The sequence below is a fragment of the Nannobrachium achirus genome (genome assembly GCF_963921795.1).
Source record: "Nannobrachium achirus genome assembly, chromosome: 23".
Taxonomy (NCBI): domain Eukaryota; kingdom Metazoa; phylum Chordata; class Actinopteri; order Myctophiformes; family Myctophidae; genus Nannobrachium; species Nannobrachium achirus.
The window spans coordinates 45258498-45272272 of NC_137830.1; the positions used below are offsets into that span (position 1 = coordinate 45258498).

General features: G+C 42.3%; 1 protein-coding gene across 1 annotated transcript; it reads right to left on the reverse strand.

The window, feature by feature from the left end:
- Positions 1–4140: 4140 nt before the first annotated feature.
- Positions 4141–11698, reverse strand: LOC308308600 (ADP-sugar pyrophosphatase-like). Its single transcript, XM_080754026.1, has 9 exons — positions 11435–11698; positions 8894–8969; positions 8708–8775; positions 8386–8438; positions 8181–8288; positions 7176–7271; positions 6307–6408; positions 5764–5817; positions 4141–5630 (listed from the first exon to the last, which is right to left on the reverse strand). Exons 2-9 carry the CDS (start codon positions 8948–8950, stop codon positions 5521–5523), a joined length of 648 nt encoding a protein of 215 aa, XP_080610152.1. The 5' UTR covers positions 8951–8969; positions 11435–11698; the 3' UTR covers positions 4141–5520.
- Between the last annotated feature and the right edge of the window lie 2077 nt (positions 11699–13775).

A 13775-nucleotide genomic window follows, 5' to 3' on the forward strand; every position in this document is an offset into this window, starting at 1 on the left:
ACAAGAGGAGGAGTCTAACTTAATGAGTGGGCATAACGTAATGATCTACAAGCTCACAACGAGTCGCATCACGACTCGTATGTAAATGAAGGGGAGGAGCTTAGACGACATATGCAAATTGGGGGCGGGACATGTTTTGGAAATACGCGTGGGCGTGGTGCGCATACATTATGCTCGCATACATTATGCTAATGAGGTCGTTAAGGCAGGTTTCGCAGCGCGTAAAAAAAGCAGACGACCGTATGTAAATGAAGGGGAGGAGCTTAGTGGACGTATGCAAATTGGGGGCGGGGCATGGTTTGGAAATGCGTGTGGGTGTGGTTCGCATAAATTATGCTAATGAGGCTGTGAAGTGGCCTTTCCCAGCGCGTAAAAAATGCAGACGACCGTGTGTAAATGAAGGGGAGGCGCTTAGACGACATATGCAAATTGGGGGCGGGGCATGTTTTGGAAATACGTGTGGGCGTGGTGCGCATACATTATGCTTGCATACATTATGCTAATGAGGTCGTTAAGGCAGGTTTCGCAGCGCGTAAAAAAAGCAGACGACCGTATGTAAATGAAGGGGAGGAGCTTCGTGGACGTATGCAAATTGGGGGCGGGGCATGGTTTGGAAATGCGTGTGGGTGTGGTGCGCATACATTATGCAAATGAGGCTGTTAAGTGGCGTTTCCCAGCGCGTAAAAAATGCAGGCAACCGTATGTAAATGAAGGGGAGGAGCTTAGTCGACATATGCAAATTGGGGGCGGGGCGTGGTTTGGAAATGCGTGTGGGCGTGGTGCGCATACATTATGCTCGCATACATTATGCTAATGAGGGCGTTAAGGTAGGTTTCCCAGCGCGTAAAAAAAGCAGACGACCGTATGTAAATGAAGGGGAGGAGCTTAGTCGACTTTAAAAAATTGGCGGCGGAGCACGGTTTGGAAATGCGTGTGGGCGTGGTCCGCATAAATTATGCTAATGAGGCTGTTAAGTGGCGTTTCCCAGCGCGTAAAAAATGCAGGCGGCGGTATGTAAATGAAGGGGAGGAGCTTAGTCGACATATGCAAATTGGGGGCGGGGCGTGGTTTGGAAATGCGTGTGGGCGTGGTGCGCATACATTATGCTCGCATACATTATGCTAATGAGGGCGTTAAGGTGGGTTTTCCAGCGCGTAAAAAATGCAGACGACCGTATGTAAATGAAGGGGAGGAGCTTAGTCGACATATGCAAATTGGGGGCGGGGCATGGTTTGGAAATGCGTGTGGGCGTGGTTTGCATACATTATGCTCGCATACATTATGCTAATGAGGGTGTTAAGGTAGGTTTCCCAGCGCGTAAAAAATTCAGACGACCGTATGTAAATGAAGGGGAGGAGCTTAGTCGAAGTATGCAAATTGGGGGCGGGCATGGTTTGGAAATGCGTTTGGGTGTGGTTCGCATACATTATGCTCGCATACATTATGCTAATGAGGGCGTTAAGGTGGGTTTTCCAGCGCGTAAAAAATGCAGACGACCGTATGTAAATGAAGGGGAGGAGCTTAGTCGACATATGCAAATTGGGGGCGGGGCATGGTTTGGAAATGCGTGTGGGCGTGGTTTGCATAGATTATGCTCGCATACATCATGCTAATGAGGGCGTTAAGGTGGGTTTTCCAGCGCGTAAAAAATGCAGACGACCGTATGTAAATGAAGGGGAGGAGCTTAGTCGACGTATGAAAATTGGGGGCGGTGCATGGTTTGGAAATGTGTGTGGTTGTGGTTCGCATAAATTATGCTAATGAGGCTGTTAAGTGGCGTTTCCCAGCGCGTAAAAAATGCAGACAACTGTATGTAAATGAAGGGGAGGAGCTTAGTCGACGTATGCAAATTGGGGGCGGGGCATGGTTTGGAAATGCGTGTGGGCGTGGTTTGCATACACTATGCTCGCATACATTATGCTAATGAGGGCGTTAAGGTGGGTTTTCCAGCGCGTAAAAAATGCAGACGACCGTATGTAAATGAAGGGGAGGAGCTTAGTCGACATATGCAAATTGGGGGCGGGGCATGGTTTGGAAATGCGTGTGGGCGTGGTTTGCATACATTATGCTCGCATACATTATGCTAATGAGGGTGTCAAGGTAGGTTTCCCAGCGCGTAAAAAATTCAGACGACCGTATGTAAATGAAGGGGAGGAGCTTAGTCGAAATATGCAAATTGGGGGCGGGGCATGGTTTGGAAATGCGTTTGGGTGTGGTTCGCATACATTATGCTCGCATACATTATGCTAATGAGGGTGTTAAGGTAGGTTCCCCAGCGCGTAAAAAATGCAGACGACCGTATGTAAATGAAGGGGAGGAGCTTAGTCGACATATGCAAATTGGGGGCGGGGCATGGTTTGGAAATGCGTGTGGGCGTGGTTTGCATAGATTATGCTCGCATACATCATGCTAATGAGGGCGTTAAGGTGGGTTTCCCAGGGCTTAAAAAATACAGACGACCGTAGTGAGTAGTCATTCATTCATTCAATGAATGAATGAATAAATAAATAAAGTGCAAACGAACGAGCGAACGAACGAACGCACGTGCACGCACGCACACTTTATTATTTATTCATTCATTCACGCACGCACGCACGCACGCACGCACGCACGCACGCACGCACGCACGCACGCACGCACGCACGCACACTTTATTTTTTAATTAATTCATGAATACAGCCTGCGATATGCGTGAAATCTTGCAAGCACATTCCCACTAGGTCAAGGAACAGATGCCTCCCTTCTCACATTGGCCTGTTATAGCGCCACCAGCGGGTCAACTTTTGCATAACACATTTTTGGAACAAAATGCCTCAAATCATGCATGCAGCTAATTTCAGTAACGTCAAAGAGAGCACTGCCTGCGATCTTGACATTTTGTACTTTTATAGACATTGTTTTCTGGCTTGAAGCGAGCCCACAATTGTTTCGAAGGAACAATATTTTCTAGTTCGTCATAATATCGATTATTCTCATTCAGGTATATGATCTTTAAATTTGACCAGTCAGATCAACAAATGGCATCTCTCCTTTAAGATTTCACACTGTATTCAAATGTTGTTCTCTGTTTGAGTGGTCTCCTGTAGTTGCCAGACCAAATGGTCCATTCAAGTATTTGAAGCATGGTTAGGTGCTAACACTAATTATAATAGTCTTTGTTAACCTAGAGACAGGCTGGAGACGAGCTCTGAGTTAGTCTAGTAGTCCTTGCTTGCCTGGTTACTTCTCAACTTAATAGGATCCAGGGTTTGTCTTATTTTAAACTGTAAGATGTACACACAATAGTTTTTAAAGGTTTAGACTTATATGTGTGAGACACATATACACTGTACACATTATTAAGTCAAGAATATTCATTTGCCATGTTTAGATTTGAAATACAACTTGGGTTTGGAACTAAGTCACAATAAAGGCCGGCCTCCTTTTCTCAGTAGAACTGGTTTGATCGGATTACCATTTGACTGAAGTCTGAACTGATTGTCATTGGAGCAGCTTTAGGGCCACCTCTTTTCTTTTGTTGACCTGTGTGTTCTGTTTTGTATATCACTGCTGTAAAATGGGAAATACTTCACTGCTTCTCATATTGGGCCAGAGGGCAGTCAGAATGCGGTGGGACCTTTCTCAATAAAGACAAACTTTTACTTTAAAAGCCTTTGTTCGAAAGACTTCTTAACTCTACTAAAACCTGCTGTTACTGCGGACCTCACCTCTCCAAATAAACCACATTCCCCCTGGCATCACAGGGATCTCTATAACAGGGCATCATTATTATTGATGACATCAGGGAACTCCATATATGGGCATAAAAGGGATTCTGTTAGTGTGACATCACAGTGAAGCCCAGAGTGTGATGTCAGAGCAGCAAACCCATAGACCGTAAAAATGTGTAGGCCTACACGTCAACACGTTCAGAAGGACGGACATGGACAAGCTGTGACATTTCTCATAGTAAACTGCGACCAAATCTAAATCTGCAAAACAACTAGGCTAGGTAGGTGATTGGTTGTAATGTCTTCTTCAGTGGAAGTTGTCCCAACAGGTTCCGATAGTTTAGTTCCCCTTGACAGATCAAAGCCTATAATGGTGTGTAAAGAAATGTTGAACATTGAATTGCAACTCTTCACTTCTTCAGATCTTGCCACTTTTAATATCAATTTACACTTTGTAAACTTATTAGAGCACTTCACATTTCTGAAGTTATTTGTGTTTAATTGTTCCTCACAAAAGATCATTACACAACACAAGATGGCACAACACCCATCTTCTTACTCTGCGTCTCAGAGGTGGGCTATGGATTGATAAGAAACCTGCATACCAATGACATCATCAATGGGGTTACATGAATAAACTAATACAGTTTGAAATCCTTGTTTGAAATGACCAAACCTGCCTACAGATGTCATCTTTGACAATGGTAGGCAGGTTTCTGAACTGACCACAGCCCTCCTCTGAGACACAGACAGAATACACAGAAATGGTGCGACTGCTATCTTATAACGAGCATTTAATAGTGAGGACCAATTATATGATAATAAGTTTGAAAATGGGTGAAGTGGTCCTTTAAGCATCAGTGGTGCCCCCCCAATTTTCTTTTATGCACAAGCAAGGAATTGGTACAGTTTGTCAGGTCAACATCAACTTTTTGTATTTTCTTTAATACAGTACCTCTGTGTTGAATTACAATGGAGTTAAGCAAATTCATGTTAGCATGGGTTAGGATTAGGAATGTTTTCACCATGATCACAAATACTATATAATATTTGTCATATTTCATATCATAGCTGACTGTAATGTAACAAAACCTGGCATTGACCATTACCACCTCAAAGGTGCAGAAAGGCATAAGGTGCACAATAGTGAGGTAATAACATTCTGTCAGCAGAGAAACTATTAATCATAAGTCCTTTGTTACAATTTCATGGTAAAACTAAATGTGGTATGATTCTCTGGAACATACTCAAATTCTCAAACTACACTGCAATGGTAAAATGCCACTGTTGGTCAATTTTATGTTATTTAACATAAACCAGGGGTCTTCAACGTTTACAGGCCAAGGACACCTTAACTGAGAGAGATGAAGCAGGGACCCCCTCTACATATTGTATAAATGCCTTATGCAGATATTCATCGACTTGTTTGACAGCACTGTCATCAGTCTATGTTGGATTTGTGTTAATGTTTTTTCAGACATTTAGCCACTTCAATTGTCGATACGTAGTAAACTTGACTTTTCACTCTGTACTTGGTCTGCTATTTTCTCTCTTTGCTGAAAATAGCCGATCTACAAGCTCTCAACGCCTCGTAGCGCGAGGCGCTTTTTTTTCTTCGCTTAAGTTCTCCTTAGAATAGGGAGGGTTCAGAGTTTTTAATTGAAAATAATTATCCTATCACACAAGGATTTGGCGGCCCCCTGTAGATAGATAGATACCTTTATTATCCCAAGGGGGAAATTAACTCTGAGGACCCCCTAGGGGTCCCGGACCCCCTGTTGAAGACCCCTGACATAAACTCTTTCTCTTCTCACTGTTTGAGGACTGGGACCTCATTGGGTTTGAAGAATGCCTGGACCATGCCCATGGCGAAGATGTAAACTTTAGAATCCACAATTAACTGGTCTTTCTTCATCAGCGCTACAGAGAAGAACATGCAAAAATAACATTGTTAGTAATAACCATAATCTGCATACAACACCACAATATTAAATATGAAGTTGTTACATCCTGTATAGATACATTAACAATACAATAACAATGAAATAATTACCATCTATCTTTTGTTGGAATTCAGCAAGCGGTAAAAGAATGACTTCAACAAATTCTAGTGGGAAAAAAGATTAAGGTCCATATGATAATATGTTACATGATTAAAAATATATTGTTTTATATATAAACAAATTCAATTTACCTCCATCACCTGGGGAGGAAATATAAGAGGAACATGATTAAAATCTGATGAATATAGTAGAGTATTTTATAATAAATCAGTGTGTGTGTGTGTGTGTGTGTGTGTGTGTGTGTGTGTGTGTGTGTGTGTGTGTGTGTGTGTGTGTATGTGTGTGCGTGTATGCTTTGGTAACAGCATGTTTACAATTACAGCTCCACTCCAAGGCACACAACATTAAGATTTCCATTTTGGTTATTTACTCAGACTAACATAAATGATAAATAAAATACTTCATTTAATTTAGAATTGTAAAATTTAAGATTTATATCTAATATTTGTTACAACATTTAACTTCTAACACTGGGTAAAGAAACTATGCTGGGAGATTTAGCAAGCCTTGACTTTCTCCTAAGCGCCTCTTACCAAGCTGCTGTGTGGGGTTCATGTTCTCCGGATCATCTCCGTTGATGTTAACACAGACAATCTGGGTGGTGCTGTTGGACATGCCAGGGTCCAAACAGGTCACTATTGGAGGAAAACAGATGGGAGGTGACTGAGTGACGTTTGGACGGGAAGGACATGAACTCCTGAACTGCATGCTTACAGAGAAGAGATAGCACATAGTGTGGGGCCCCAAGGCATGCTCTAATGATTTAGCTAGGGCGCCCGAGTTTGCGACCTTCGGGGTCGCAACAGCGGCCAAATCAAGTTGGGCTCCCATCGACTTTCTATACAGGAGGAAAATACCCAGAAAAACATTTTTTTTCTGGGTATTTAAGTAGGATGTGAGAGGTCTAACTACTAGGGGTGTGTCATGATGCTGAATCCATTGCAAGGTTTAGTGACGAAAAGTGATGACTCATCACTTTTCATTACTAATCACAGTTTTGTGGGCATTTTCTGTTAGTTAGACCTCTCACATCCTACTTACATAACAATACGATTCTGTTTTGCCAAATACATGTACATTGTATATTGACATACCTGCACCTTGACATGAACCCAGAGATTACACACATTTATCGATAGACCAGTGTAGCTTTATGGAAAGGAAAAGAAAATTAACCCCCTCCTTTTAAATTTTTCTTCTTAAAAATGCTAAATACAAAGCACAAGTAGGTAGTGCCGATACGATCGATTCTTTGCACTGCCGATTCGATACGATACAAAATAAAACTATACGATTCGATTTTAGCTGTTTTCATTTCGACGTACTCCATTTTTTTAAGTTAAAAACGATATTTCGATACAGTTACTATATCGTTACGCCCCTCGTAATAAGCCCTCCATACCTGGGGTGACTCCCACCACCTCTCCTTTGTAACCCGTTTCTTCCTTGAGTTCTCTCAGAGCAGCTACCTCTGCACTCTCCCCCTCATCAATCAGTCCTGGGCACAGCAAAATAAAAGTCTCAAGTCTCTGCATACCTAATTATACTGTATGATTGAAACAGCAGGAATAGAATTAAAGCCGAAAGTAAGAAAGACAACACAGTCCCATTGTGCTTGATGTTTGCTCAAGGCTGTATTAACATTTATCCACATAGTATTTCTCATTTTGTACGGTAAGAAATGCTAGGAGTGGATCATGTCATGTACATGTACATGTCATACACTAAGGAGTGTCATAAAGTAGGGAAGGGGATGACTCACAGGGCCCATGAGGACATGGGGCCCAGTCTACATTATTACTTACTTTCCTAAAAACACATTATCTAATGATACTATTACTCTGGATGGCACCAGTACCAAGTCCTCCAGCACCATGAGATCTTATTGCCTCTCGTCTCGACACTGGCTCCTTGTAAAGAACTGAATATATTTTAAAATCATCGTCCTCACCTACAAAGCCATTTTTTTCCTTGTCACTGTTGCAGAGCGCTTACTCATGGGGTGATTGTTAGGTCTCTGACAGAGTATGGTCTTGACATGTTCTATAAATAAGTGTCATGATGACTGACTCATGAGACATTTAACTGGTAGTGTATGTATGTATGAATGAATGGAACATTGTAAGCGCTTTGAGTTCGCAACTTGCTTCGAAAAGCGCTATAAAAATGCAATCCATTATTATTATTATTAGTGATTTGGCACTAAATACAATTTACTTGACCTGAGTATGAGGGGGGCTAGGATCATAGATATTTTAATAGGGCCCAGTATTTCTGCCAATGGCCCTGCATAAGAACATGACATGCTGCAATACAGAATTTAATTATAACCACCAAAACATGTCTAAACCCTGTTTCCCCATCTATGTATGGAGTACTGCCAAAGTGCCAATATAAGCCTTCTGACCTGCAGGGAACTCCAGAGTGCAACGTCCCATGGGAGGCCGGAACTGCTTTACCATGACAACACAATCTTTGTGGAGGGTCCTTTTCAGCAGGGCAATTATTCCCACACCTAGAGAGATGAGACGGAAAGTAACTGCTTAGTGTGTCCGAGTACATAAAATCATATTTCTATCATGCCTACAGCAAGAAAAAAAAAGACTCTTCACCATCAGCTTCCTGGTTGGTTTGTCTTGTTGTCCTTTTTGCAGTCTCCCAGGTTCTAGCAGAAGACAAGGATTGAAATAAGATCATCTATAAGCAGCACTGCCCTAAACATGTAGTGTTGTTGTTAGTAGGAATAAACACAGAAGCATCCGGAAGTGGACTAATAAAGGTGAGGAGCCAAACCAAGTTCCTGTTTCTAGACAAGAGCAGGTGGCGCGGTGCCCCAGAAGGACAAATAAAAACGTAATGGGTTCGCGGATTGGAAATAAGGTGACTGCGTACATAAAATCATTTGACACCTCAGTGTCCCCAGGTACAATATACCTTGTGTTTCCCGCAGGATCCACATATGTTGTCTTCTCAAGTTTGACCCATTTTCCTGTTGCAATTACCTAGATCAAGGACAAATGGGTAACAGACAGTAGAACAGAAACAGATTCAAACGTATCTGATATCACACATATATGCATACGTTGAAAAATAAAACAAGGGCCTAGGCTTTAGTAGTACCTCTTCTTTTATGACGTGAGGGACTGTGGTCGCCTTGGGATGCTGAATGCTACTCATCTTGTATTAATGAGTGCAACTGAAAAGGCAAAGGTCAGAAGTATTATGGCAGGTTTGATTATTTAACACGAGTTGATGTAACTCCCCACAACAAACGAGAAAACATCTATATCTAATATGTTCAACTGATAATGAACGCCCAACCTTTCAGTGGTGTAAAGTAACAAGTACATTTACTTGTGGTATTTGTGCGTTATTTGAGTATTTCCAATACTTTTACTTCTAATCTACTCCACTCTCCAGTCTCCACTACATCTCAGAGGCAAATACTGCACTTTTACTCCAATAGGTAACACTTATTTGAAAACTTTAGTTACTAGTTAGTTACTTTGTATACTGATTATTATTTCAAAGCATACATTAACCACTTCAACCCTATATACATTTTGGCCATTTTAAAATAACCGATCTACAAGCTCATGATGCATCGCGATGGGACGCATTGTGAGCTTGTAGATCTGCAATTTTTAGAAAAAGTCACAAAAAGAATTGCAAATCTTTGACATAATTATGTATTTTCAAAGCGAACGTTTGTAACTCAAATTTTGCTTCTGGGTGGTCCCTGGAACTAGATATTTTGAGATGCGGGTCCGTGGCCAAATAAATATCATTTTGGGGGTCCTTCACATGAAAAGGTTTGAGCGTAGACGTACAGATTGTGGCAAATTCTTTAGTTCCTTGACGATGCTGAGACGACACATGAGGCTTCATACATGTGTAAAACCCTTTAGTTGTTACCAGTGCAGTGAAGTCTTTGATGACAGGAGCCTCCTGAAAGAACACATGAGCTCTCATAGAGATGAAACATGCTATATGTGTGCTGAGTGTGGCAAAGGATTTCATTACATGAGTGAGCTGAAAAATCACTTGGTGATTTTGACACCACACCATGACACCACAGTGGCATGGTGGTCGTGTGTCTCTCGCAGTCTTAACACTGTTATCCACAGTGGCATGGTGGTCGTGTGTCTCTCACAGTCTTAACACTGTTATCCACAGTGGCATGGTGGTCGTGTGTCTCTCGCAGTCTTAACACTGTTATCCACAGTGGCATGGTGGTCGTGTGTCTCTCACAGTCTTAACACTGTTATCCACAGTGGCATGGTGGTCGTGTGTCTCTCGCAGTCTTAACACTGTTATCCACAGTGGCATGGTGGTCGTGTGTCTCTCGCAGTCTTAACACTGTTATCCACAGTGGCATGGTGGTCGTGTGTCTCTCACAGTCTTAACACTGTTATCCACAGTGGCATGGTGGTCGTGTGTCTCTCGCAGTCTTAACACTGTTATCCACAGTGGCATGGTGGTCGTGTGTCTCTCACAGTCTTAACACTGTTATCCACAGTGGCATGGTGGTCGTGTGTCTCTCGCAGTCTTAACACTGTTATCCACAGTGGCATGGTGGTCGTGTGTCTCTCGCAGTCTTAACACTGTTATCCACAGTGGCATGGTGGTCGTGTGTCTCTCGCAGTCTTAACACTGTTATCCACAGTGGCATGGTGGTCGTGTGTCTCTCACAGTCTTAACACTGTTATCCACAGTGGCATGGTGGTCGTGTGTCTCTCACAGTCTTAACACTGTTATCCACAGTGGCATGGTGGTCGTGTGTCTCTCACAGTCTTAACACTGTTATCCACCTACAAGACCTGTGGCATAGCGTCACAATCGTTTGAACCACTGTATCCGTTTGTATGTTGGCTATTCAAAAACAGCAGATCTACGAGGTCACCCAGAAAATGCACACACGCCAAGCGGAATTCAAACCCCCGCCTCCGAGTGCCGCGCTGCGAGTGAAGCAAATAATTGAGTTACAAATGTTGGCTTTTAAAATATATATTTTCTAAGACTTGCAAAAAACAAAAAAGACAAATTCTCCAAAACAGCAGATCTACAAGCTCACAGCGAGCTTGCAGATCTGCTATTTTTGAAAAAGTCGTGAGAATGTGTGCAAATCATTGAATATTATGTATTTTCAAAGCGAACGTTTGTAACTCAAATTTTGCTTCTGGGGGGGGGGGTCCCTGGAACTAAATATTTTGAGATGGGGGTCCGTGGCCGAATAAATATCATTTTGGGGGTCCTTCACATGAAAATGTTAGAGCACCACTGACATAGTAGTCTCTCAAGAACAGACTAACTGAGCACCAGTTGAAAGTGAAAAGGACCTTTTCTTTGACAATGGCTAGCCAGATTGCTGACATAGAAACAGGTTTTTTAAAAAATCTTAGAAGGATTCAAAAGACACTTATAGAATCGGGTCAAAATTCAAATTTTCACGTTTTTTTCCCCCCAAAATAGCAGATCTACAAGCTCGCAGCGCGGCACTCGGTGCCGCGCTGTGAGCTTGTATATCTGCTATTTTTTTCTTCTCTGAGGTGGTACTTGGTGTAAAAGGGTTGAGAACCACTGGCTTAGTTCATTTAGAATATTATAACTAAATACAATCTTTGTGACAAAGCATTACAGCATTATTTTCATTCCTCTCACCCTCAGTGCCGTCTGGTTCTGCCTGTTCCTCGCGCTGCTTCTGTTTGAAGTTCATGACACCATGGTGCATCCTCTCCTCTCCTCCTCTCCTCACGAGGCACGTTGACCCACGTCTTGTGTCCAAATGTACACAGCGTCGTCTCATGTTGTCCCAAGTTGTTTAAAGAGCAATTGAACAGAGCAATGTGACATCTATATACATCCCTTGACATAGTTTGAAGCAACACTCAACTCATGCGTCTGCTCCCTATGGTCTGCTCCTAGGTAAACAGAGAAGGAGAGAGAACACTTCCTTGTCAGGTGATTGGGGAGAGCCAACCGGCTGCCAGGAGAATGTATCCCATGGGCTGGGGGGCCATGGCTGGCTTGATTGGTTACGTGGTTTGGGTTTTCTAGCGTAGCTGCCATGGCAGCTAGTGTCAATAGCGGGAGATAGGTTTTATTTCACCAGACTCTACCTGGCTCCAGGGGGTTGAGGGGGGCCGCGGCCGCTTCGCGGCCGCAGCCAGAGCACGCAGTCCGGCTTGGGTGCCCTCCGAGACCTCGGTGTCTGAGTCTGGAGCTCTGAGAGAAAAAAAAAAAAAAAAAAAAAGCCAGCTGCTAAGCTGAGCTGACCTGTGCGTGCGTGCATTCAGTGCAATGTGAATGCATGTGACTAATTGATAGGAAGATAGAGAGATAGATAGATACGTAATAAACATGATTTGGTACAAGCCCAACTAAAAGGAGATCCCAGTAATGTTGTTGGCTTATTTCCACAGGGAAGTCATTCATGAATGAACTAATTATTGATATAGGACTGTCATAGGTATACAGTGTCATTGACAGTACAGTTCACTGGTACAAGGTCAACTAAAAGGAGATCCTAGAAAAGACTAAGCTTATTTCCACAGGAAACCATTGAAGTATCTCATATAACATTGAATGACGGATAGAACAAAGCACTATGCAGGGGAAACAATTTAAAAAATAAAACAATAAAAACAGCCGATCTACAAGGCTGCATATGTGAGCTTGTGGATCAGCTGTTTTGGGCGCCGCCACTGTCGAGGCTGACAAATGAATGATTGCGACCGTCAGGTCGCAGTTACTATCGAAACCTCGACCAGCTGTCTGTATGTCCGTCACACTTTTGCACTGCTCATATCTCTGCAACCTATCTCTGCAACCGCTGGCCGATCCGTGCCAAATTTTGCACAGACAGTCCTTGCCCTCCACCCATCGATTCTCTCCTCCTCTTCTAGCGCCACCATGAGGCGAAACCCATTCTGGACACTACTCCTACAGATTTTGCCCTAAAATCACGCAAATCGCCACGCAGTATATATTAGGGAGTCTTACTGGTTTAATTATTTATTTATCCATGCCAAACGTTGCACACACACACACACACACACACACACACACACACACACACACACACACACACACACACACACACACACACACTCCTTGGCTGTATTTATTTAATTAATGAATGAATGAATTAATTATTTCCCTGTCTGCACCAGGCCGAAAGGACACATTGGCCCCGGCAACTAACTTTCCCCCGACTGCGTAGGCTACTGATTCTTTAAATAATTAATTAATTAATTATGGCCCCGCCCCCTGCACTGGCTGGGCTCACTGGTACAAGGTCAACTAAAAGGAGCTTTATTTATTTCATTAATTATTATTATTATTATATGAGGCCCCTGTCGAGACTGACTATTTATTTATTTATTTATTTATTTATTTATTTATTTATTTATTTATTTATTTATTTATTTATTCATTCATTCATTCATTCATTCATTCATTCATTCATTCATTTATTTATTTATTTATTTCCCTCCCGACTATGTTTCCTTCCATCCATCCATCCATCCATCCATCCATCCATCCATCCATCCATCATCCATCCATCCATCCATCCATCTTCAACCGCTTATCCGGAATCGGGTCTCCGCCCCCCCCCCCCCCCCCCAGGCGTCTGCCTATCGGCTAAATAAATAAATAAATATATATAAACAAATAGCGTACATCTTTCTTCCTTCCTTCCTTCCTTCCTTCCTTCCTTCCTTCCTTCAATAAATAAATAAATAAATAAATAATTAAATAGCGTGCAACCTTTCTTTCCTTCCTTCCTTCCTTCCTTCCTTCAATAAATAAATAAATAATTAAATAGCGTGCAACCTTTCTTTCTTTCTTTCTTTCTTTCTTTCTTTCTTTCTTTCTTTCTTTCTTTCTTTCTTTCTTTCTTTCTTTCTTTCTTTCTTTCTTTCTTTCTTTCTTTCTTCTTCCTTCCTTCCTAAATAAATAAATAAATAAATAAATAAATAAATAGCGGTCCCCGAGGGTG